Raw genomic sequence first — 23,534 nt, 5'->3', positions numbered from 1 at the left:
GGTGTGATCTTGGCTCACCGCAACCTCCGCCTCCCAGGTTCAGGCAGTTCTGCCTCAGCATCCTGAGTAGCTGGGATTACAGGCACGCGCCACCATGCCCAGCTAATGTTTTGCATTTTTAGTAGAGACGGGGTTTCACCATGTTGACCAGGGTGGTCTCGATCTCTTGACCTCATGATCCACCCACCTCGGCCTCCCAAAGTGCTGGGATTACAGGCTTGAGCCACCGCGCCTGGCTCTTCAGATCTCTTAAAGAAGACCCTGTCTCATCCAGATAAGCCATCAGCCGATTTTCCTCATGTCATTATGGAGTCTCATAGAACCTGTTTTCTCAAACCTTCTAATCCTGGATCAGAGATGTTTTATTCTTTTAAAGCAGTGACCCTTCATGTTTACCCTGGGGCTTCCGAGCAGAAAGGCATATCTTTGGAAAATTGATCTTCAGCTTCTAGCTTTAATTTTCTACATCTCAAACTCCCTTAGCTAGCTATACGACTAAACCTCTACTTTTAAAATATCAAGGGCAAAAGTGTTTGCTTAATAACAAAACTCAATACAAAGAAATTAGTCCCAGGCTTAAACTTTAAATGTTTGTATTTTCCCTCTGTATTGTGGTACTATACAATTATTAGTTTTTTTATGTTTTTGAGATGGAGTTTCACTCTGTAGTCCATGTTGGAGTGTAGTGGTGCCATCTTGGCTCACTGCAACCTCTGCCTCCCGGGTTCCAGCAATTCTCCTGCCCCAGCCTCCCAAGTAGCTGGGATTACAGGTGTGTGGCACCACAGCTGGCTGATTTTTGTATTTTTAGTAGAGACAGGGTTTTGCCACGTTGGCCAGGCTGGTCTTGAACCGATCACATGCCTGGCCATAGGTAGTTTTTTTTTGAGAGACACATTGGGAGAGATACGGAGACACACACACGTATGTTTCTTTTGCCCCATTTTGTTTCACCATTAAACGCATACCAGCTTGATTGCCCTGGGGATATTTAGTTGAATAAAAATAAATATATATATGTATATTTTTTTAAACATATTAAATATAGTTTAATAAAAATATATTTTTTTTTCACTAGAATAATTTCACTCTTTGCATTACGCTGGCATCCATATAATGTGTCTGTCATGATTGTCCTCTGTGACCTTTTTGGGTGTTTTGGTTTTGTAAAAGATTAGCGTTAACAAAGACACTTCTCCCTCTCAAAGGAAGTTTATACTGGAGTCAGTGAAATTAAATATCAGGAAGAAAACAGTTGCCAACAAGACATTTCATTCTAGATTTTCCTTTTATCGTCTTTCTTAAATTTGGAATCCTACTCCCAGGGAGAAAAACAACATCACAGGAATACCTGCAAACTATTAATACAAGCCAAACTTAATCTTCAGGACTGAGCTAAATCCTACCTGCTTTCCTCCTGGCTCCTGTCAGAAAATAGAGGAACTGCAGCATTTTGCTAATGGTACCTTGTCAATCCGCTCCCCAGCCACTTTATAGTTTACTTCTATTCTTAAATATGTTGATGATGATTTAGTGCCCCTTTTTTCTGTTAATCTTAGAAGTTTAATAGGATAGAAGGAAAAAGTGCTATCCAACAGAATGAAGAAAGGTGCAGACTTCTTATTCAAACACCGCGCCCTGTTATAATAGGAGTAGGTGCCACATCTCTGTGTTTCAGTGAAATCTCAAGTGATTGTAGCTAAAATTTACATTTAGCCTCTTATTGAGGCTGCAGTTCAAAATGTGCTCTTGGTTTTCTTAGAGGTGTTTTAAAACTTTTGGTTGCCCAGTATTAGGGCCTGGAAAAATGTTCTGTTTCATTAAGTGGGTGCCTGCCACTAGTCCTGTTTTTTATCCAGTGTTTTTTCTGTGGTTGAATTACAAGTGCTGGGATTTTCAAGCACCTATTCCTCTTTCAGTTTTCAAACTTAACTCTGTTTTGTTAGGGGAAAAAAAACTTTTCCAGGAAATAGAGTCCTGGCCCTCTTTTTAAATTTTGAGACGGTGCCTTGCTCTGTCACTCAGGAGGCTGAAGTGCAGTGGCGTAATTTTGGCTGAGTGCAGCCTCCGCCCTCTAGGTTCAAGTCATTATTGTGCCTCAGCGTCTTAAGTACCTGGGACTACAGATGTGCGCCACCACATCCAGCTAATTTTTCTATTTTTAGTAGACAGACACAGAGTTTCGCCATTTTGGCCAGACTGGTCTCAAACTCCTAACTTCAACTGATCCATCCACCGCGGGCTCCCAAAGTGCTGGAATTACAGACATGAGCCACCACACCCAGCCACGACCTTCTTTTTAGGCATCACAAAAACTTTCTTGGCGTTAAACTAAAAGAATTGCGTTCATCTTAACTGTTGAAAATCTCCACTGCCTCTGAAGCCAATGTGAGACCATTTACCAAATTCTCAAGTTTGCTTCTTTAAAAGTAAATACAACTGGCTGGGCACGGTGGATCACACCTGTAATCCCAGCACTTTGGAAGTCTGAGGCAGGTGGATCATGAGGTCAGGAGAGCAAGACCATCCTGGACAACATGGTGAAACCCCGTCTCTACTAAAATACAAAAAAAAATTAGCCAGGCATGGTAGTGCACAGCTACTGCTGAGGCTGTAGTCCCAGCTACTGTGGAGGCTAAGGCAGGGGAATCACTTGAACCGGGGAGGCAGAGGTTGCAGTGAGCCGAGATCACGCCACTGCACTCCAGCCTGGCGACAGAGCGAGATTCGGTCTTAAAAAAGATAAAAATAAAAAAAGTAAACACAACTTTCTGTTTTGAACTGAGTTATTTTTGTGGTCCGGATTTGATACTGGAGTTAGAGGTGAAGAGACTCATTTTCCTGTAGGATATTATTCATCTGTGGTGTGTCCTTTGTGCAGCACCTTTTGGAAGAGGAGATTGTTTGTTTTGCACTATGGGCATGCTTATGATAGGTAGCCTAATGGGGAGAATGGTCTCTGTTGGTTTTAAAGTATGAATAAAACATTCTTTCTTGTTTATATTCAAAATAAACATTCCCATTTAACTCCTTCCTTTTGTCAGAATTGCCACTTCAATTTGTTTTAATTTCCCCACATGCAATAGACTTTTTTCCAAACAACCTTCTCTGTTTTATAATTCAGGCTTATAATTCTATTAGTAGATTTTACTTTTGCCTGAATTTCAGCATTTTGGGGCTAGTTTGATTTATTAGCGTTTTGTGGTTTGGAATGCACTTTGCAGGAACACTACCATGCAGAATCACTCTGTGCCTGTTCCACTAGATCATATGTCTAAACCACCCAAACTAGGTTTGCAGTGGCCTTCCCAGACTTCTTGCTCAACTGCACTGAACATTGTTTTAAACATGTTTCTGTCCCAGACCACAGTGGTTAAGTTTGGATTCTACTAATTTCAAAAACACATGTTCAATCCATAATTAATTCAGAACACATTAATGTGATATCAAGAAGTAGGCCTGGTGTGGTGGCTCACGCCTGTAATCCCAGCACTTTGGGAGGCCAAGATGGGCAGATCACCTGAGGTCAAGAGTTTGAGACCAGCCTGGTCAACATGACAAAACCCCAGCTCTACTAAAAATACAAAAATTAGCCAGATGTGGTGGCGCGAGCCTGTAGTCCCAGCTACTTGGGAGGCTGAGGCAGGAGAATCACTCGAACCCAGGAGGCAGAGGTTGCAGAGAGCCCAGATCATGTCATTGCACTCCAGCCTGGGTAACATGAGTGAAACTCCGTCTCAAAAAAATAAATAAATAAATAAAAATAATGTAATGTCAAGAAGTAATACTACACCTTCCCTCCTCTCTCTCTCTGGCCATTAGGTTTACCTAACAATAATAGTTTGCTGTGTAGCGTGGTTTGGGATGTGCAGCTAGACTTCACTTCTGCACCTGTTTGTCAGACCTTCCTCCCTAGATTCATCCCCTCACCGTCCATTGCATTCTTTGTGTGGTTACAAGGACTTGTCCATAGGATCATGGCAAAGCTGTAGATGTTAACAGCTCTTTTCACTCCATTTAGAAGTGAGCATTACCTAAGCATTTGGATGTGTATGTAATTTCTTGCAAAACACATTAATCAGGTTTTTCTAGAAGGCAGAACAATCTGAGTAACGATGACACAGTATTTTTCTTTAAAATGAATGTATTCCTAAATGTTTTCCTTGGATATATTCCTAAGAATTTTTCTTTATTTTCTCCAAAGTAAAGAATTAGGAAATCAACAGGAAAATGTCAGACGTTTTTCTCTTTCATAAATATTGTTTGATACAAGCACGGAACACTTTTGTAAAACAGCCACTTTATTTTGAGCAGATTAAAGAATGTGCTGATGAACCAGTTGGAAAAGGGTACATGGTTTCCTGCTTAGTGGATCACCGAGGCAACATCACTGAGTATCAGTGTCACCAATACATTACCAAGATGACGGCCATCATTTTTAGTGATTACCGTTTAATCTGTGGCTTTATGGATGACTGCAAAAATGACATCAACATCCTGAAATGCGGCAGTATTCGGCTTGGAGAAAAGGTATCTAATACTGCATTGGCTTCAACAAAGGGTCTTAAAAATTTGGTGTGTGAAAAGCTTTTATAACTGACATGGAAAAAAATTAGGACTGGAGTGACCTTAAGTTGAAATTAAAGAAACTTATCCAGACAGCCTAAAAGCTAAGGCTGGTTGACAGTGCATTTCATGTGTTTGTAGTGAAATATTTCAGTACTATATGGGAAGCAGAGGAATTAATACCTGCAAAGAGTGGTGTTATTTTCACAATATTAGACTAATTGCTGGTTACCTATAAAATGTCTCTGGCAATGGGAGACACCTGAGTTCTGTTTTTTTTTTTTTTTTTAACAGAGTCTGTCTTTGTTGCCCAGGCTGTAGCGCAGTGGTGGGATTTCCATTCACTGCAGGCTCTGCCTCCTGGGTTCAAGCGATTCTCCTGCCTCGGCCTCTTGAGTAGCTGGAACTACAGGAATGCACTACCATGCCTGGCTAATTTTTGTATTTTTAGTAGAGATGGGGTTTCACCATGTTGGCCAGGCTGGTCTCAAACTCTTGACCTGAAGTGATCTGCCCGCCTCAGCCTCCCAAAGTGCTGGGATTACAGGTGTGAGAGCTATCCCCCACCCCGGCCAAATTGTCTAATCTTTCCCTGAGTATACCTCATGGTTACTATAAAAAACAATTACTTAGCATACTGGCTGCTGTCCATCTATAAAATATTAGAAAATTTTCAGATATGTGAAGATACTTCTAGTTTGTTGGAAGAAAGGTCTTTTCTAAGTAGGATGTATTATTAACTTTCATCTCAGAGGAACTGATTTTAGTAAAGACTGGAAAGAATATAACTACCTAGCTAGTTTCTTCCACAGTTACATCTGATCTTTTTTTTGGACTTAATCTGCTGAACAGAAGGTCACAATAGAAATTTGGCCAGGTTTATTCTGAATTTGTTTGCTCACCAAAAGTGAAAAAAACTCATGAAAAGTAATGGATGCCAGTGGGAGAGGGAGTCTGAGACCTCTGGCATCAGCTATTAATTGCTGCTGCTCATTAATCTGCTGTTCAGGAAATATGATGGGAAATAAAACCCATTCATCCCTTTGCCGTCTATTTGTTCATAGTTGGCAGGCGTGTCACTGATAAAGGGGACATGGTGTTAGGATCTTGGAACTGAGCACACGGTTCAAATGCAGAGTTTCTTGCTGTGTATTGTCTGGCTGTCACCGAAGCCTTGATGCCCTTTACTTATTATCAGCACAGGGCCTGATCCCTTATCAGAGGGTGCTGCTGAGTTGGTCTTGAAAACTCTGTGAGCTTGGCATAAATCTTTCAGGCAAGTAAAGAAAAGGCAGCTTTAATAAAGAACACAGTGTTTTCTTTCCCAGCAGACTCTAAAAATGGCACAAAAGCACTTAAGTCATTCTGATGATGCAGGAAGCTCCTCTGACTTTTTTTAGGATATTGAAAATTATACCCAATTCCAAACCTGACTCCTTTTGAAATCTCCACATGGTGTTCCAAACATACTTTTCAGGAATCAGCGATGAGGCTTTTTCACCCTCATGATGTGTGCTCCATGCAGTAAAACCAAGAGTTTCAGCCCCTCTGTGGAGTAGTTCTTGCCTGGTAACCATCAAGGTAGCAGCCCATTAGCCTCCCTCTAACTCTCTAAATTGTCACCTGCGTATATGAGTTTTAGTAAGTCTGTAGTGACTGAAACAATTGCAGAAAATAGTACTGCTGGAGCCAAAAGCATGGCAGAATTGTTTATTCAACTTAGATAAAATAGCAAAAATTGTTTCTATGGACCAAAGATAGAAATGACACTTTTGTCATTTAATCTTTCATTATGGCTACTAGTTAGGTGAAATTTCAGTTTATCCCAGGTCACTATGCCAGCATCAAAGGCTTTCTTATATTTGGGGGACAGTGAGATGGACTCACACTTGAACTTGAAAAAGCCTCTTCCTTCCTCTGTCATTTGCTCTGTGCTACAACCAAGTTTAAAAAAAGAGGAAGGCATGTGCTCAGCTCTTCTGTTCCTTTTCTAACTGTAGTTTCTCCTCTTAAGCCAGTTATTTAGATAGAAAAATTATCCTGAAAATTAACGAAGTGGCTTCTGAACACAGAAAACAACAGGCTTGTCAGTTTCAAATTTGCTGCCACTGAAGCTTGAAACTCTTCTATGACTGGTTGTGACCTCACCTCCTCCATAGGTCAGAGGAGAGGAGTCATGGTTAATCTTTTTGTACCTTGCCCTTGTGTGAACACATAAATGTAATGATTTCAAAACTATGATTTTTTTCAAAATGTTAAATTTTAGAGCAAAGAAGATATATTAATAAAGCCTTTAGCATTTTCTATAGTAATAAATGTTGTTAAAATGAAAGGACAGATTTCCAAAAGTGAAGGTTTAAATGATTTACGTCATCTGAAGAAAAGGAACGTGGTTTCCAACAAAGGAACTTCACTGTGGACATGTGCAACAGTATTAGTGCTTTTATGCTTTTCTCTCAGTAGCTGTATCATTTGTTATTTCCTGCTTCTAACCAGTTAGTTTGAGTAATTCTGATAATCCTTTTTCCTTTATCCACTGAGGTAGATCAGAGAAGACAGCAGAAGCATTGTAATAGAGAATGGTTTATAGCAGAGATGAAAACCGAGTTCTTGCCTGCTATTGAGAAGTTAGTGTTAGCCTCTGTTGTAGTTTGAGTTTTTTTTGTTTTTGTGTTTTTTTCATGGGGGTCGTTGTTGTTAAAGGACAAAGAGTTGAGGAAGAAAAAATACTGCCTATCAGACTTCTAAAAATGGATCAAGGCATTGGCAGTTTTTAGGCAGATGTTTTTCTACCATAATAAAATTAACAAAAATTTATTTTAAGCTCATTTATAGGATAATTTATTGCTCATATGCCAAGCCTGTGTATAAATAACTTTTTAAACCTAAGTGGTTTTATTGTCTCATAATGTGCAGGTGTGTAGTTCACCTCACTTACTTTATCCATGCAGTCTTCGTTGTCAGATATTTGTATGCATTTCGGTTACAAACTCAAATGGGATGCACTAAAAAGCTCAGAGACTCTGAGGAACTCCTGAAATACCATTATTTGAAAAAAGTATCTATCTGAAAGTTACAATGAATGGAAACATATAGTAGAAGTATTTTTATGAACTAATACCAGTATGTGGTGCGACACACATTCACACATTGCTTATCAATGAGGATACAATGAGGATACGAGGACACATTCTGAGAAATGTGTTGTTAGGCATTTCATCACTGTGTGAATATCATAGAGTACGCTTACGCAGACCTAGATGGTGTAGCCTACTACACACCTAGGCTATGTAGTGTAGCCTGTTGCTTCTAGGCTACAAACCTGTACAGCATGTGGCTATGCTGAAAACCTAGAGGTATGTATAACACAATTATAGTATTTATGTATACAAATACATATAGACATAGGAAAGGCACAGTAAAAAATACAGTATTCCATTGTTGGGTGTAGTGGTGCATGCCTCTAGTCTCAGCTACTCGGGAGGATGAGGCAGGAGGATCACTTGAGCCCAGGACTTTGGGACTGCAGTGAACTGTGATCCCCTCTGCTGCCCTCCAGCCTGGGCGACAGGGCAAGACCCTGTCTCATAAATAAATAAATAAATAAATAAATAAATAGAAGCGTTAAAAAAAAAAAAAAAAAAAAGTTTTAGGAGGAGTTTTATAGACTCTACCCACTCACCCAGATTAACCCCAGGTCTAGATAAATAAACAATAACTGTTAGCTAGGCACTTTGTGTTCTACAACTCAAACGAGGTAGTTAACTCCTGTGAGCCTCTGTTCATTCATGTACCCAGTAGATAGCAGAGCTGTATTCTTTCTTTGTATGTATGTTAGGAGATAAAATGAAAGTTTTCATGGAAACACTTGGAAATTAAGGGGCTATAGAACATATCCTATTATAATAAAATAGGAAAAAATACATTATTTGATTAATTTGAAATTTTGTCTGAAGTAGATGTTAACCCCTATTTAGTTTTAGGAATGATCATCTCCTCCTCCTCCTCCTCCTCCTCCTCCTCCTCCTTCTCTCTTCTTCTTCTTCTTCTTCTTCTTCTTTTTTTTTTTTTTTTTTTTTTTTTTTTTTTTTTTTTTTTGGGCCGGCATCTCACTCTGTCACCTAGGCTGGAGTGCACTGGCACGAACTAGGTTCACTGCAAGCTCCACCTCACAGGTTCAAGCAATTCTCTCGACTCAGCTTCCTGAGTAGCTGGGGTTACAGACGCCTGCCACCATGCCCAGCTAATTTTTGTATTTTTAGTAGAGATGGGGTTTCACCATGTTGGCCAGGCTGGTCTCAACTCCCAGCCTCAGATGATCCACCTGCTTTGGCAACCCTAAGTGCTGGGATTACAGGCATGAGCCACCACGTCTGGCCAAAATCTTTTTATTATACACAGATTGTTTCATAGATAAGTATTTTATTCTAACAAGATTTTGAGTGTGTGTGTATAAATAAGTGATAGCACTGTATTTTAAGATGCTTTGGTTTGCTATATTAGTGGTTATACCTTAAATTGTTGAAGCATATCTTATGAGTATAGATTAGGACTCTTGAATGGAAAACACTTAGGGGAACTATCTCGTATTTTGCATCAATGAATGTTTGTGGTTGCTATGTCGGTGATGAAATGTACAATTAAAGACAATTGGATGGTTTTTAGGAAAACTCTCAAAAGCAGTTTGTGTAAACAGTGGTAATCTTGTTAAATCCCATTAAGATAAATCCAAAACATCAGCATGAGTATTAAACTACAGATGGTGCATGTTGGGGTATTCGTGGACACTACAGAGGAGGAAAAGGAGAAAGAAGGTCTCGGTAACTTCTTAGTAGATTTTGTGGTTTGTTGGTTTTTAACTTGACTGAAAGCACTGTTATTTGGGAAATGCCTAGTTTTTAGAGACAAATGAACAGAGATTTCAGCAATGTAATTTCAGTATTGACATGAACTATGACCAGAACATTGAGCTGATGTGTTTCTTAAGAATTTTTGACGTTTTAAAGTTTTATAAATTCAGGTTCTTATTTCTAGTGCTAACTAAACTGTAGTAGTTAAACTTCCCAGGATCTTTGTTTCCATTTGTAGCATGCAAGTATTATATTCTAACTGAAGGTCATTGAGGGCATTTTCTTTAACTTCCACAGTGTGGTTGGTTCTGACTTGATTTTTCGATAGCACGTTAATGAGCTAACTCCATGTTGGTGTTTTATAATTGTGTGTGTGTGTGTGTGTGTGTGTGTTTAGCCAAATGTTGTTTATTTGAAACCCATGGGTGAAAGTTTTAAAATATTAATATCCTCGCTATTTTAGGATGCACATTCACAAGGTGAGGTGGTATCATGCTTGGAGAAAGGCCTGGTGAAAGAAGCAGAAGAAAGAGAACCCAAGATTCAAGTTTCTGAACTCTGCAAGAAAGCCATTCTCCGGGTGGCTGAGCTGTCCTCGGATGACTTTCATTTAGACCGGCATTTATATTTTGCTTGCCGAGATGATCGGGAGCGTTTTTGTGAAAACGTGAGTCAGCTCAGAAACTGTTGTGTTCTTCCTTTTATTTTCACACATAGATAATTTTGTTTTAATTAATTTAATTGTACTGTTTTTTAAGAGGCTGAGTCTCACTATGTTGCCCAGGCTGATCTTGAACTTCCAGCCTCAAGCAATTCTCCCACCTCAGCCTACCCAGTTTTTGAGACAGGGTCTTGCTGTGTTACCCAGGCTGGAGTGCCGTGGTGTGATCATGTCTCACTGCAGCCTCCAACTCCTGGGTTCAAGTGATTCTTCTGCCTCACCTTCCAAGTAAACTTTTTGTAAGCGGAGGTTGCTATGTTGCCCAGACTGGTCTTGAACCCTTGGCCTAAGATGATCCTTCTACCTCTGTCTCTGAAAGTGCTAGGATTATAGACATGAGCCACTGCAACTAGTCATAAAATATTTTTTAATACTGTAATCTAAAATAAGCCATCAAGAAACCTCACATGTAGAAAAGCTGCAGAAATGAAAGATGAACTTGGTCCCAGTATAGCAGAAAGTGGTAACTGGATGTTCAACCTTGATAATTGAACATTTAGTTAAGAGTTGGCTTCTGATGATCTCCACATAGTATTTTTTCTGCTTTATCTCCCTTCTCAATTTCAGTTCTTGGAAATCTGTTTTATCCATGGGAATTTTATTTTACCCATGATCCTTTTCACATCTATTCAGTGTCTAAAACTTTTACACACATTTATATGTTTTTGACTAAGGTGAAGAAACAGCAGGTGGCTAATTTTTAAAACCAAATCCTTAATTACCACCTCCTGACTCTGTAGAACAGCTTTCTAACACTTTAAATAGAATGGTCTCTCCATCCTTACAACAAAGGACTGAAAGTAACTTGTGTATACTTACACTCTGCCTGCTGGTTGGAATTAACAGCTTTAACCATCAGAGCCACTGATGTAAGAGTTTTATTAACTCTAGCATACGCCTGTAAGAAACAAGACTCAGAAGCTGGGCACGGTGGCTCCCACCACTTTGGGAGGCTGAGGCGGGCAGGTCACTTGAGGTCAGGATTTTGAGACCAGCCTGGCCAACACGGTGAAACCCTGTCTCTACTAAAAATACAAAAATTAGCTCGGCATGGTGGTGGGTGCCTATAATCTCGCTACTCAGGAGGCTGAGACAGGAGAATCACTTGAACCTGCAAGGCGGAGGTTGCGCTAAGCTAAGATCGTGCCACTGCATTCTAGCCTGGGCAACAGAGCAAAGCTGTCTCAAAAAAAAAGAAGACTCAGACTCTGACACTTCTCTTGGTTCCCTAATTAACAAAATACATCTGCGAACAAATGACAAATGCCACATATCATGGGGATATTTTTTTCATCTTTACTGCAGTTACTGTTTTTGTTCAAAGGCTAGTAAATTTTATAAATTTTAAAAATGTTTATCCAAAGGTGCTTACCGTTGTAATCATTTAATAGAAAGTTCTATATGAGATTGTGGATAATGTTCATCATAACTACTTAGCTAAAGTAGTGTATGTTCCATCTTACAGACACAGGCTGGTGAGGGCAGAGTGTACAAGTGCCTCTTTAATCATAAATTTGAAGAATCCATGAGTGAAAAGGTAAGTATTACTTTGAAACTAATGAATATTTTGATTTTTTAAAAGGTTTCTCAAATTCTCTCAAACAATACTTACAATCTTATACAAAAATGTAAATGACTGATAAAGCTCACTCCTTTCAAAGGTGAGGTACTTGGGTTTCAGGTGAAACCAAGCTTAAACCCGAGATTGGCTAAAACCAAGAAAATGAAGCCCTGATTGTGATACAGACGGTGAGAAGCCAAGTGAGGTTCTCACTGTGGTTTTTTCAGTTTTGTTTTTTTATTTTTTTTTCCTCCTGATATGAAGTCTTGCTCTGTCACCCAAGCTGGAGTGCAGTTGCATGATCTCCGCTCACTATAGCCTCTGCCTCCCAGGTTTAAGCAATTCTCCTGCCTCAGCCTCCCTAGTAGCTAGGACTACAGGTGCCTGCCAGCACACTTGGCTAATTTTTGTATTTTTGGTAGAGACAAGGTTTCACTATGTTGGCCAGGCTGGTCTCGAACTTGTAACTTCAGGTGATCGGCCCACCTCTCACTGGTTTTATGTACAATGCTCAGCGTGATTTTATATAAAACCGCACTGAGGCCAGCCCTGCCTATTCAAGAAGTTTAGATTAGCCAAATCAATGTGCTTTGTAGGTAATTATTTAATTTTTCAGCAGCTGTATCATTAAGCATCCTCTTTTAGTTCTCTGTCCCTGGAGGAATGCAGGAATCATTGATGACTTTTGAAACAATTAATTTTGCTGTCTTGTCATTTACTTTCCAGTGTAGCTGAAGAAATGTTTCTCATTTCTGTTTTCTTATGTCATTTGAATAATCTTATTCAAATCTTATATCATTATTCACATAATATAGAATAATTGAATAATTGTAATTTAAAATATAGACTAGAATATCGCAAGTGTTAATGTTAGTTGCCAGTTTGATACTGTTGAAATTTATGTTAGGAGTATTGTTAAAGTGGAAAAGGATGCTGTGTGTCAAGTTAATGTATTGGGATCTGTTCTGGACACTGCTATTGCAGCAACACTTCGCAAGTGACTACAGAATTTCTAGGTTCCCCACTCCCTTACCCCTGTCTCACGCCATACTAGTTTAGCTCAGTTGTGCAAATTTTAACCAAACTTAAAGATAGATATGTTAGTAATAACCGCAGTTGTTAACATGTACCTGACTGAGTCGACGTGCTCATCTTAGAGGTGCACATCAACAGTGTAACCACCTGAGTGGTCTCACGGCTCTTGCTGTACTCTTTCTTCAGTGTCGAGAAGCACTCACAACCCGCCAAAAGCTGATTGCCCAGGATTATAAAGTCAGTTATTCACTGGCCAAATCCTGTAAAAGTGACTTGAAGAAATACCGGTGCAATGTGGAAAACCTTCCGCGATCCCGTGAAGCCAGGCTATCCTACCTGCTCATGTGCCTGGAGTCAGCTGTACACAGAGGTAGTGTTCATTTCTTTTTATCATATATGTTCCTTTTGGGATTCATACTCTAAAGTTTTTCATATGTAAATGTTAGTTTCCTCCCATATTTATTTTTTTATTTTCCATGTTTTTAAATTAATTATTACTATTTTTTTAAAATAGAGATGGAGTTTCACCATGTTGGCCGGCCTGGTCTCGAACTCCTGGCCTCAAGCGATCCTCCCACCTTGGCGTCCCTGAGTGCTGGGATTACAGGCGTGAGCCACCATGCCCAGCTGAATATTTTTCATTTTTGAAAATTGTGTGGCATTTTGGGGGGACTCAAGGTAGCATGATTTAGCACATGGGGCAGACTTGGCTTCAATTTTTAACTCTATCACTAAACCAACTGTCTGGGTGACCATTTTTTGTTTTGTTTGGTTTTAATCTTTTTATTTTAAGTTTTCCCCATTGGCATTTACAGATGAAAGAAGGTGGGGGAGCCTGTAGTGAATGTCTGAAGTGTAGTCTTTTCCAAAAGTTTTAAATGTGTAGGCCAGTGGAGATTGTTCTTTGGCTTTCATTTTTACCCCAAAAGTTATTGATAAGAATTTCACGGGCAAAGTATTTGCTTTATTAGTGCAGTAGTCTAACACCTGTTTCATGCAGAACGCTGACAGGAGAAGCCTGAATATCTGGAGTCTAAGCCTATGTTATGCTGCTAAAGCTTTTGCTTATTCTTTAGTCTGACTGGTAGGTATATTGTAGTACAGATAGAAATCTGTACTTTTAATAGGTGGTGATTTGTGATGCTAATGCATACCATTACCCTCTGTAATGTTACGACCTGCATCCTAACTTAGGGCGACAAGTGAGCAGTGAGTGCCAGGGGGAGATGTTGGATTACCGACGCATGTTGATGGAAGACTTTTCTCTGAGCCCTGAGATCATCCTAAGCTGTCGGGGGGAGATTGAACACCATTGTTCCGGATTACATCGAAAAGGACGGACCCTACACTGTCTGATGAAAGTAGTTCGGGGGGAGAAGGGGAACCTTGGAATGAACTGCCAGCAGGCGGTAAGGAGACTTTTGCTATTGCCTTTTTGAATGTCACATTTATCAGCTGAGGAGCCTCTTCCTGATGCTGTCCCACCTTGCTTTATCTGGATCATTTGTGATATAACATTGAAAATTAGGTACTAAGCACCAGAGACAGAGCGTTGTTTCTTCAGACATGTCTTAGTAAGAATGTGGCATTTGCTACAGAGCAAAAGTTTGAGCTCATAATCAATAAAAAGAATTACCTTCTTAGATAGAAAGCATTATTTGCTAAGGGTTTCTAATGAAAGGGCAGCTTGCTAGACTGGATTTCCTAAACTCAGAATCAAGGCAAACCAGGTTCTGATCCATGAGGACGGGCCCTCTACCAAGAGAGGATTTGCCTGTCTAAATAGGCTTGATTGAGTTGAGGCTGAAAGAGAGAGTTGATATAAATTGAAATTTTTTCTAAAAGTTTATTTTTGTTACTGATTTGCAGCATGGCATGAATTCCTGGCCTGAAGGATCAAGAGAGCATGTCGTTTTTGAAATCACACTGTCTTTTCCTCATACACTAGGACAGCTATGCATGGAAGAGTCATTTTCTTTTTAATTTAATTTAGGTTCCAGGATACATATGCAGGATGTACAGGTTTGTTACATAGGTAAACATGTGCCCTAGTGGGGGTCTTTCCTCTTCTAGCCCTAAACCTCACAGTTAGCATACTTTGCTGGGGAAGATAAAGTTCTTCTTGATCTAGCATCTTGTAAACAGTTGAATAACTACAGGTCAGGTATGAAACGCAAAGTTAAAATATTGGAGGTTTAGTGCATCTGTTCCATTCCTGTTGTCCATGTTGATTGCTCTTTACTGGGCAGGAGTCTTAGAGCAACTTAACATACCATGTGCACCAGTGTGCCCTGAGCAGTGAACTTTCCTGTAGGGAGCACAAGAGTTAGTTTCACTTTATATCCTAGAATAGAAACTTGAGGCTCTCTCATTAGTTAAACTTTAGAAAACCACAGCCAGTCTTATTATTTTGTAGTTGGCATTTTATTAAAAACTGTATATCAGCCTGAATTTTATTTTCCTGATAATCATGTGAAATCAGAATTTTACAGTCTGAAACAACTTTGAAGACTGAAACACAACAGTTTTATACAATTTGGATATGGAGTAAAATTTCATATTAACTTTTGTTACTCACCTTGACCCAAAGTAGACACCAGTGCGTGTATGCATGTGTGTGCATGCGTATGTGTGTGTGCATGTGTGCCTATGCTTCCCATGGTGGGAAAATAGGCAAATGTAGCTTCTTCTCTAAAATACCAAGCTAGTGCAGGAGGGAAGGCTTCTGTGGTATCCTGGTGGCCTGGGCTACTGACCAGAGCCCAATACCCTCACCAAGGCCTGTTCTTAAATCAGAGCAGCTAGTGTGTTGACATGGGCTTCAGAAGGGAAGGAATCTGCTGTTTCACTTTGCCACAGTGTTGTTTCTAAGGTGCAGTTCTTGCTGGCAACTGTCCTGGGAAACCTGTTTGCCTGTGTATGTCCTGGGACCCAGACCAAAAATCAGTCAGGAGACAGCCTGTATTTGCATTTCATCCTTAAAGCAACAAGGAAAGGTTGTTGGAGGAGGATCAGGAATGAACTTCCCTTTTTTTTTTTTTTTTTTTTGAGACAGAGTTTCACTCTTGTCGCCCAGGCTGGAGTGCAATGGCGCAATCTTGGCTCACTGCAACCTCCGCCTCCCGGCTTCAAATGATTTTCCTGCCTCAGCCTCCCGAGTAGCTGGGATTACAGACATGCACCACCATTCCTGGCTAATTTTTGTATTTTTAGTAGAGATTGAGTTTCACCTTGTTGGCCAGGCTGGTCTCGAACTCCCGACCTCAGGTGATCCGCCTGCCTCAGCCTCCCAGAGTGCTGGGATTACAGGTGTGAGCCACCATGCCTGGCCTAAACCTTTTTATTGAGACTACGCTTATAGTAAAGGATACAGAAAAAAGAAAATAGACTGGTTTGACTTTATTTTGAGGCACTAATTCACACCCAAGGCTTTTTAAAATCTAGCTGGTTGAAAGAACCAGCGATTCAGCTTGAAAGATACGTAAGTACTGCCCACATCACCTTTTGTGCCCAGAAGAAGGGTGCTTTCCAAATCTAGAGAGGGTGGCTTCAAGTAGTGAAACATATGATTTTGCCCATGTTAAATTTAGCCAAGTGGGGCCAGGTGCAGTGGCTTACCCCTATAATCTCAGCATTTGGGGAGGCCAAGGTGGGCAGATCTTGTGAGGTCAGGAGTTCATGACCAGCCTGACCACCATGGGGAAACCCCATCTCTACAAGAAATACAAAATTAGCCTGTGGTGGTATGTACTTATAGTCGTGCTACTCGGGAAGCTGAGGCAGGAGAATCGCTTGAACCTGGGAGGCATAGGTTGCAGTCAGTTGAGATCGCACCACTGCACTCCAGCCTGGGCCACAGAGTGAGACTCTATCTCAAAAAGTAAAAAATGTTTAAATTAAAATAAAATAAAAATAAATTTAGTCAACTGGGAAAGAAGCGTTTTATTTGATTTTTATGGACCCAGGGTTTTTAGCTTTTGCCCACAAAAACTGAAGGCCTAAATGATCCAAAGGGAGCAAAATGTCCTTAATCTTGTACAGCAATCTGTCCCCAGTCAAATTGATGAATGTTTTAAAATAGTTCATTTTGGGGGAGTTTCTTTTTATTTCTTTTTTGTTGTTGTTTTAAGTGATGAGGTCTTGCCATGATCGCCAGGTTGGTCTCAAACTACTGGGCTCAAGCAGTCCGCCTCCTTTGGGCTCCCAAAGTACTGGGATTACAGGCATGAGCCACTATGCCTGGCCTTTTTTTTTTTTTTTTTTCCTTTTTCAACGTTTTCTTCCTAATACAGCGGACTTCAATACCTGCTCTGGTTGACCATTTAGTTTTCCCTGTTGTCTGCTTGGTGATTGATTTAGTGATTTCTCAACAGGTAGTAAGCTGTAAAGCTTAAGAATAATTATCATCTTGTTGAGTACATACCCTCCCAAATGCACCATAATTGTGAGCTGTGAAATTCTCTTCATTCATGGCTCAATAAGTCTGGGCCTAGGCTCTCCTAAGCCAAAGATAACTGCCAGTCTATTCTCTAGTCATCTCTCTGAAGCATTTTCCCAGATTTTCCTAAGCATGCCAGGGGCTAGAATAGGTATGTAACCATGTAGCAATTCACATTTTGAGTGTTTATTTCACACGCTACTGTTACCAAATTCCAGAATGGCAGTGATCTGTGGAGCTGTTAGCCCATTAGGCTCTAGAGAGCATTCATTTTCGCCTGTAAGTAACTTCAGTCCAGTGCATTTATTGTTTCTTAAAGTTTGCCTGTCAGTCATGGATATTTAACTGATACAGCTCTTGCAAAGACCTGCAGATTCCCATGTTGCTTCCAACTTTTCTCATAAAAAGATGAATATACTTTGGTTTTTGTCAACAAATGTCATAAGTAACATTGGTAATCATTCAGTAGTGATATTTGGTTTTTGTCAACAAATGTCATAAGTAACATTGGTAATCATTCAGTAGTGATTTTCCTACCAGCTCACCACAGCATTTTGTAGCTTTTCTAAACTGCCACCAAGAATTTTTGGTGTAAATAACTTCTATCCTAGAATATTGGAAGTCTTTCATGTTTCTCTCATCTAGATTACCAGCTTTTTTTTTTTTAGGATAATAGAAGTTTGTGGTTTTTTCCTTTATTTCCTTTTGATTATGGCTCTCTGATAAATTTGTGATGAGGTCATACACCTAACCTATGATCCCACAGGTGTTCCAGTGAAGACCCTGTGGGATCATAGGTTAGCTGTATAAGGACCAGAGGACAAATCAGTGACACAAAATGATTCCAGTTCTTTAACTTGGCAAAAGGGAACCCAAACGAGTAAGGATTATAGTTTTCATCTGTGCTTTCTGTTACTAAAGATTTCTACCCCAACACCAGGTGTGGTGGCTCACACCTGTAATCCTAGCACTTTGGGATGTCGAGGTGGATAGACTGCTTGAGTTCAAGACCAGCCTGGCCAACATGGCAAACCTTGTCTCTACTAAAAATATAAAAATCAGCTGGGTACCGTGACTCAGGCCTATAATCCCAGCACTTTGGGAGGCTGAGGCGGGTGAATCACAAGGTCAGGAGTTCAAGACCAGCCTGGCCAACATAATGAAACCCCGTCTCTACTAAAAGTACAAAAAATTAGCTGGGTGTGGTGGCAGGCACTGTAATCCTACCTACTCTGGAGTGTGAGGCAGGAGAATGCCTTGAACCCGGGAGGTTTCAAGGTTACAGTGAGCCAAGATTGCACCTTTGCACTCCAGCCTGGGTGACAGAGCAAGATGTGGTCTGGGTGACAGAGCAAGACTCAGTCTCAAAAAACACACACGCACACACGCGCACATGCACGCACACAATTAGCCAAGAGGTAGCTCGTACCTGTAATCCCAGCACTTTGGGAGGCCAAGGCTGGCAGATCACAAGGTCAAGAGATTGAGATCATCCTGTCCAACATGGTGAAACCCCATCTCTACTAAAAATACAAAAAATTTTATCCAGGCATAGTGGCAGGTGCCTGTAATCGTAGCTACTTGGGAGGCTGAGGCAAGAAGAATTGCTTGAACCTAGGCGGTAGAGGTTACAGTGAGGCAAGATCACACCACTGCACTGTAGCCTGTCAACAGAGCAAGACTTCATCTCAAAAAAAAAATTAGGAGTGCTGGCACATGCCTTTAGTCCCAGCTACTCAGGAGGCTGAGGCAGAAGAATCATTTGAACCTGGGAAGTGGAGGTTGTAGTTAGTGGAGATCATGCCACTGCACTCCAGCCTGGGTGATCTCTGTCTCAGGAAAAAAAAAAAAAAAGATTTCTACTCCAAAATACCATCTGCTGCTTATCTGTAGTAATAATGATCTTTCACGTCTATAAAATGCTTTGCAGTTTACCCAGTATTCTCCCGTATATTATTTCTTTTTTTTCTTTTTCTTTTCTATACCACCTCAGAACATGCCACATTAATATTATTATTTCTTATAATTTTTTGCAGTTAGAGAAACCGAAACTTAAAGGTAATCAATATGTCCATCTTCTCGAAGCTAATCTGTCAGAGCCAGAACTATTAATAGAACTCACTTCTTTTGGTTTTAATTTAGAGCCTTTTCATCTACTCCTGTCCTCAAAGGCAGGAAAAAAAAATACATGAAGCATCTACTCTCATGTCTTTCCTTTATTCCATGGCAGGACAGAAAAGTAAATGATAAAGAATATAGTCTCATTTCTAGCTGCATAATGACAAGTATTTTTCTATATACTTAATGTGCAAGCTTGAGTTTGTTTACCTCTTGGTTGTAGAAAAGTAGTTGAGGAAAATAGGAGATTATTAGTACTGTAACCTTGTTTTTTTGCAACTGATGTTTCTTCAAGGTAAATGAAATTGCACATGTGCTTTTGACAATACCAGCACACTTGACAATACCATTGTCTTTGCAGGAAAATTCAAATTCTAGATTCTTACGACCAAATTAGGTCTCTCGTTGAAAATGTTCTTTATTTACTCTTTTCCACTTAATTCTGACTTTGCTATGAGCACCACGTTTAGTAATCTGATTAACATGTAGGCAGATAAAAGCAAAGATGCAGGAAAAAGATTCACATTCATGTTGTAAAGACCTCCAAGGATTAAGCCAGGCACAGTGGCTTAAGCCTATAATCCCAGCACTCTGGGAGGCCGAGGCAGGTGGATCATGAGGTCAAGAGATGGAGACCATCCTGGCCAACATGATGAAAACCCCTCTCTACTGAAAATACAAAAACTAGCCGGTGTGGTGGCGAATGCCTGTAGTCCCAGCTACTCGGGAGGCTGAGACAGGAGAATTGCTTGAACCCGGGAGGCAGAGGTTTGCAGTGAGCTGAGATCGAGCCACTACACTCCAGCCTGGTGACAGAGTGAGTCTGTCTTAAAAAAAAAAAAGAACTCCAAGGATTAGTAAGAACGTAGATAAGCAGTCCCCACAGTGACCCAAATAGACAAATCTGCAATCAAGGTGGAGAAACCAGTTGGAAAAGTATTTGCCAAGAGCTCTTGAGTTTGGCTAGTGACAACTGTCGACAACTTTTTTGGAGTACATTGTGGTAAATAAGACTGAGGAACTGATTGTATGAAGAAGACACTGCTCTTCCCTAGCACTTAAGTGACTTGCTTTCTTCCCTCTTAATTTGTTTTAATCCAGCTTCAGACACTGATTCAGGAGACTGACCCTGGTGCAGATTATCGCATTGATCGAGCTTTGAATGAAGCTTGTGAATCTGTAATCCAGACAGCCTGCAAACACATAAGATCCGGAGACCCAATGTAAGTTATCTTATGCATGGTATTTATCCGTATTGTATTTTACTTGGCAGCACAAGGAACATTCCTTCAAATGACTTTTGGATGGTTTGAGATCTTAACTGAAATTTTGTTGAACAGGTTGAACATATACCAACTTTCAGTAAAACTAGTATTGGAATTGAAACCTAGGATCTGCCTCTCCCTGATACAGAGACCCTGGATCCAGTATTGTGATGGTGTTTTATTGACAGTGACTGAGCATATATGGACTTGTATATTAGGTTACTGAATAATTTTATATAATGATCAAATAAAAATGAGAGAGAGAAATACTCAGGATAAGTGACACATACTTTGGCACTCTGTAGTTTTCAACCTAGTTGTATATTGACTCATTGTATACATTGGCTACTTGGTAATCATCAGACAATACTTGAGGTCGCACGCGGTGGCTCCTGCCTGTTATCCTAGCACTTTGAGAGTCCGAGACGGGCAGATCACGAGGTCAAGAGATCAAGACCATCCTGACCAATATGGTGAAACTCCATCTCTACTAAAAATACAAAAATTAGCTGGGTGGGGGTGGACTGTGGTTGTAGTCCCAGCTACTTGGGAGTCTGAGGCAGGAGAATCACTTGAACCTGGGAGGTAGAAGTTGCAGTGAGCTGAGATCGCGCCATTGCACTCCAGAAAACAAAATGTGGCAGTTGGAGGGAATGGTAATGGACAAAACGAATACTAGAGTTGCATCTAAGATCTAGAAAAGCTGAATAAATGCTATATTAAAGTATTAATTCTTATACTTTAGTTTTATTTTTTATTATGTAAAAACAGCTCCATGGCTGGGTACAATAACTCATGCCTGTAATTCCGGTGTTTTGGGAGGCCGAGGTGAGAGGATCACTTGAAGGCATGAGTTTGAAACCAGCCTGGGCAGTATAGCTAGGCAACATAAAAGTTTTTAAATTAGCTGGCATGGCGGCATATGCCTGCAGTCGCCTCTACTTAAGAGGTTGAGGTGGGAGGATTGCTTGAGCCCAGGAGTTCAAGGTCACAGTGAGCTGTGATCTACCACTGCACTCCGGCCCAGATGACAGAGTAAAACCTTGTCTCAAAAAACCAAACCAAAACAAAACCAGCTGCAAAATAAGAACAGCTTCCGAAGGGTGGAGAGGGAAAAAAAAAAAAAAGAACGGCTTCCTTATTCTGCAAAAATTTTTGTAGCCAGCAGTTGGCCATACCCAATAACAAAGTGAATATAGTCCATGTTTATCTCATTCTGCTGTGCAAGAACTGCTGTTATCATGCTGTGCTAGAGAATTATAAAATTAGATTCTTCTTTTAAAGCTTTCTGTGTGGTTAAACACACTTAAAACTAATTAAGAATATTTACTGGCTGGGCGCAGTGGCTCACGCCTGTAATCCTAGCACTTTGGGAGGCCAAGACAGGCACATCACCTGAGTTTGGGAGTTTGAGACCAGCCTGATCAACATGAAGAAACCTTATCTCTACTTAAAAAATGCAAAATTAGGCTGGCATGGTGGCACATGGCTGTAATCTCAGCCACTTGGGTGGCTGAGGCAGGAGAATCGCTTGAACCTGGGAAGCGGAGGTTGCGGTTAGCTGAGATCGCGCCATTACACTCCAGCCTGGACGACAAGAGCAAAACTCCGTCTAAAGAAAAAAAAAAAAAAAAGGAATATTTACCAATGTAAAAATAACCACATCAACCAAAGAGGGGCCTGGGGAGAGGGAAAAAGGAAGGAAGAACTGCTGCAGTTGAAAATAAATTGAGATACTTATCAGTTATCCTTTTCTGGGTCCTGATTTGAACAAACTTGTAAAATAATAATAATAATTGAAATAATTTGAAAACTAACAGGATATTACGTGACAGCAAAGTTTTTTAAATAGTTTCATGGTGGTGTGATAATGGTGTTAAGTTCTTATATTTTAAAGAAACATGCTGAAATATTTACAAATGAAATGATAAAAGTATCTGGGATTTTGCTAGAAAATATCAGCAAAGGGGCCTAGAGTTGAAACAGACCTGGCCATAGATTGATAAAGTAATGGCGAGGGAACGTGGCTGTTACATGATTCTCTACTTTTGTGTGTGTTGGAAAGTTTTCATAACCAGTTAAAAATACAGCAGCTGCACACTGCCCCGGTGCATGCAGAGTCTTAAGTGCTGAGTGGCTCTGAAGTTGATAGAAGGCATAATCACTGTTAGGTTCAGTTAATTTGAGTGATTCTCAGAAAAATAAATTTGATTGCCCTAAGAAAATAGCTAAAAGGCTTTTTCTACAGACCAGGGAAATATTATGTAGACATCGAGTTCTGAAAACTTCTCTCCTGTTGTAATTTTACTCATTTTATGGCTAGGATTTTGTCATGCTTGATGGAACATTTATACACAGAGAAGATGGTGGAAGATTGTGAACACCGTCTCTTAGAGCTGCAGTATTTCATCTCCCGGGATTGGAAGTGAGTATTTTGAAGCCAAAGTGAATGTATTGCCTCAGCCTGTTCTCCTGTGTAGTCATAATTACCTGTATTTATTCAAATAATCAGTAGGAAACTCTTTTTGTTCAGTTTTGGGACAGCTAACATACTCCAGTCTCCTGAAAAAGACTAATGCTTTATCACTTTCAGAACATAATCTAAAAGCAGAATGAGCCTGCTCCCATTCTGTACCACACATCCTTGTTCACCAGTACGTTGGAAGTCAGGGTCAAAATGTTTCTGATACCACAAAGACCTGTCTAGAAAGAATGATGGCACCTGTAGGGGTGGCAGAAGCACCTTCAGATACGTCTCTAGGAAGATAATAGTGCACTTGTATTTTTATTGATTTGCAATGGATATGGGAATTTGTTTTTATTTCTTTATTCAAAGTTATTAAGTCTATCTTAAGAGGTTTTTGTCAATAAGTGACAACTTCTTGATTCTCCAATTTCCTTCTCATTCTGTTAACACAAAGTGATGGGGATGGGAGGACGAAATAGAATCACTGAGTTCGTTGGCTGTCATTCCGCCCTC

General features: G+C 40.2%; 1 protein-coding gene across 1 annotated transcript in view; it reads left to right on the top strand.

Moving 5' to 3' along the window:
* Positions 1-23,534, top strand: part of GLG1 (golgi glycoprotein 1) — a 172,549-nt gene that overhangs the window by 108,344 nt on the left and 40,671 nt on the right. The window contains exons 4-10 of the mRNA XM_017516258.2: positions 4,315-4,530; positions 9,880-10,083; positions 11,603-11,674; positions 12,920-13,103; positions 13,928-14,142; positions 20,391-20,512; positions 22,878-22,979. Of these exons, the coding sequence (XP_017371747.1) occupies positions 4,315-4,530; positions 9,880-10,083; positions 11,603-11,674; positions 12,920-13,103; positions 13,928-14,142; positions 20,391-20,512; positions 22,878-22,979 (1,115 nt within the window). The remainder of the gene's footprint in view (positions 1-4,314; positions 4,531-9,879; positions 10,084-11,602; positions 11,675-12,919; positions 13,104-13,927; positions 14,143-20,390; positions 20,513-22,877; positions 22,980-23,534) is intronic.

The sequence above is a fragment of the Cebus imitator genome, unplaced genomic scaffold (assembly GCF_001604975.1).
Source record: "Cebus imitator isolate Cc_AM_T3 unplaced genomic scaffold, Cebus_imitator-1.0 Scaffold577, whole genome shotgun sequence".
Classification (NCBI taxonomy): domain Eukaryota; kingdom Metazoa; phylum Chordata; class Mammalia; order Primates; family Cebidae; genus Cebus; species Cebus imitator.
This window is presented reverse-complemented; position numbering and strand designations above follow the sequence as displayed.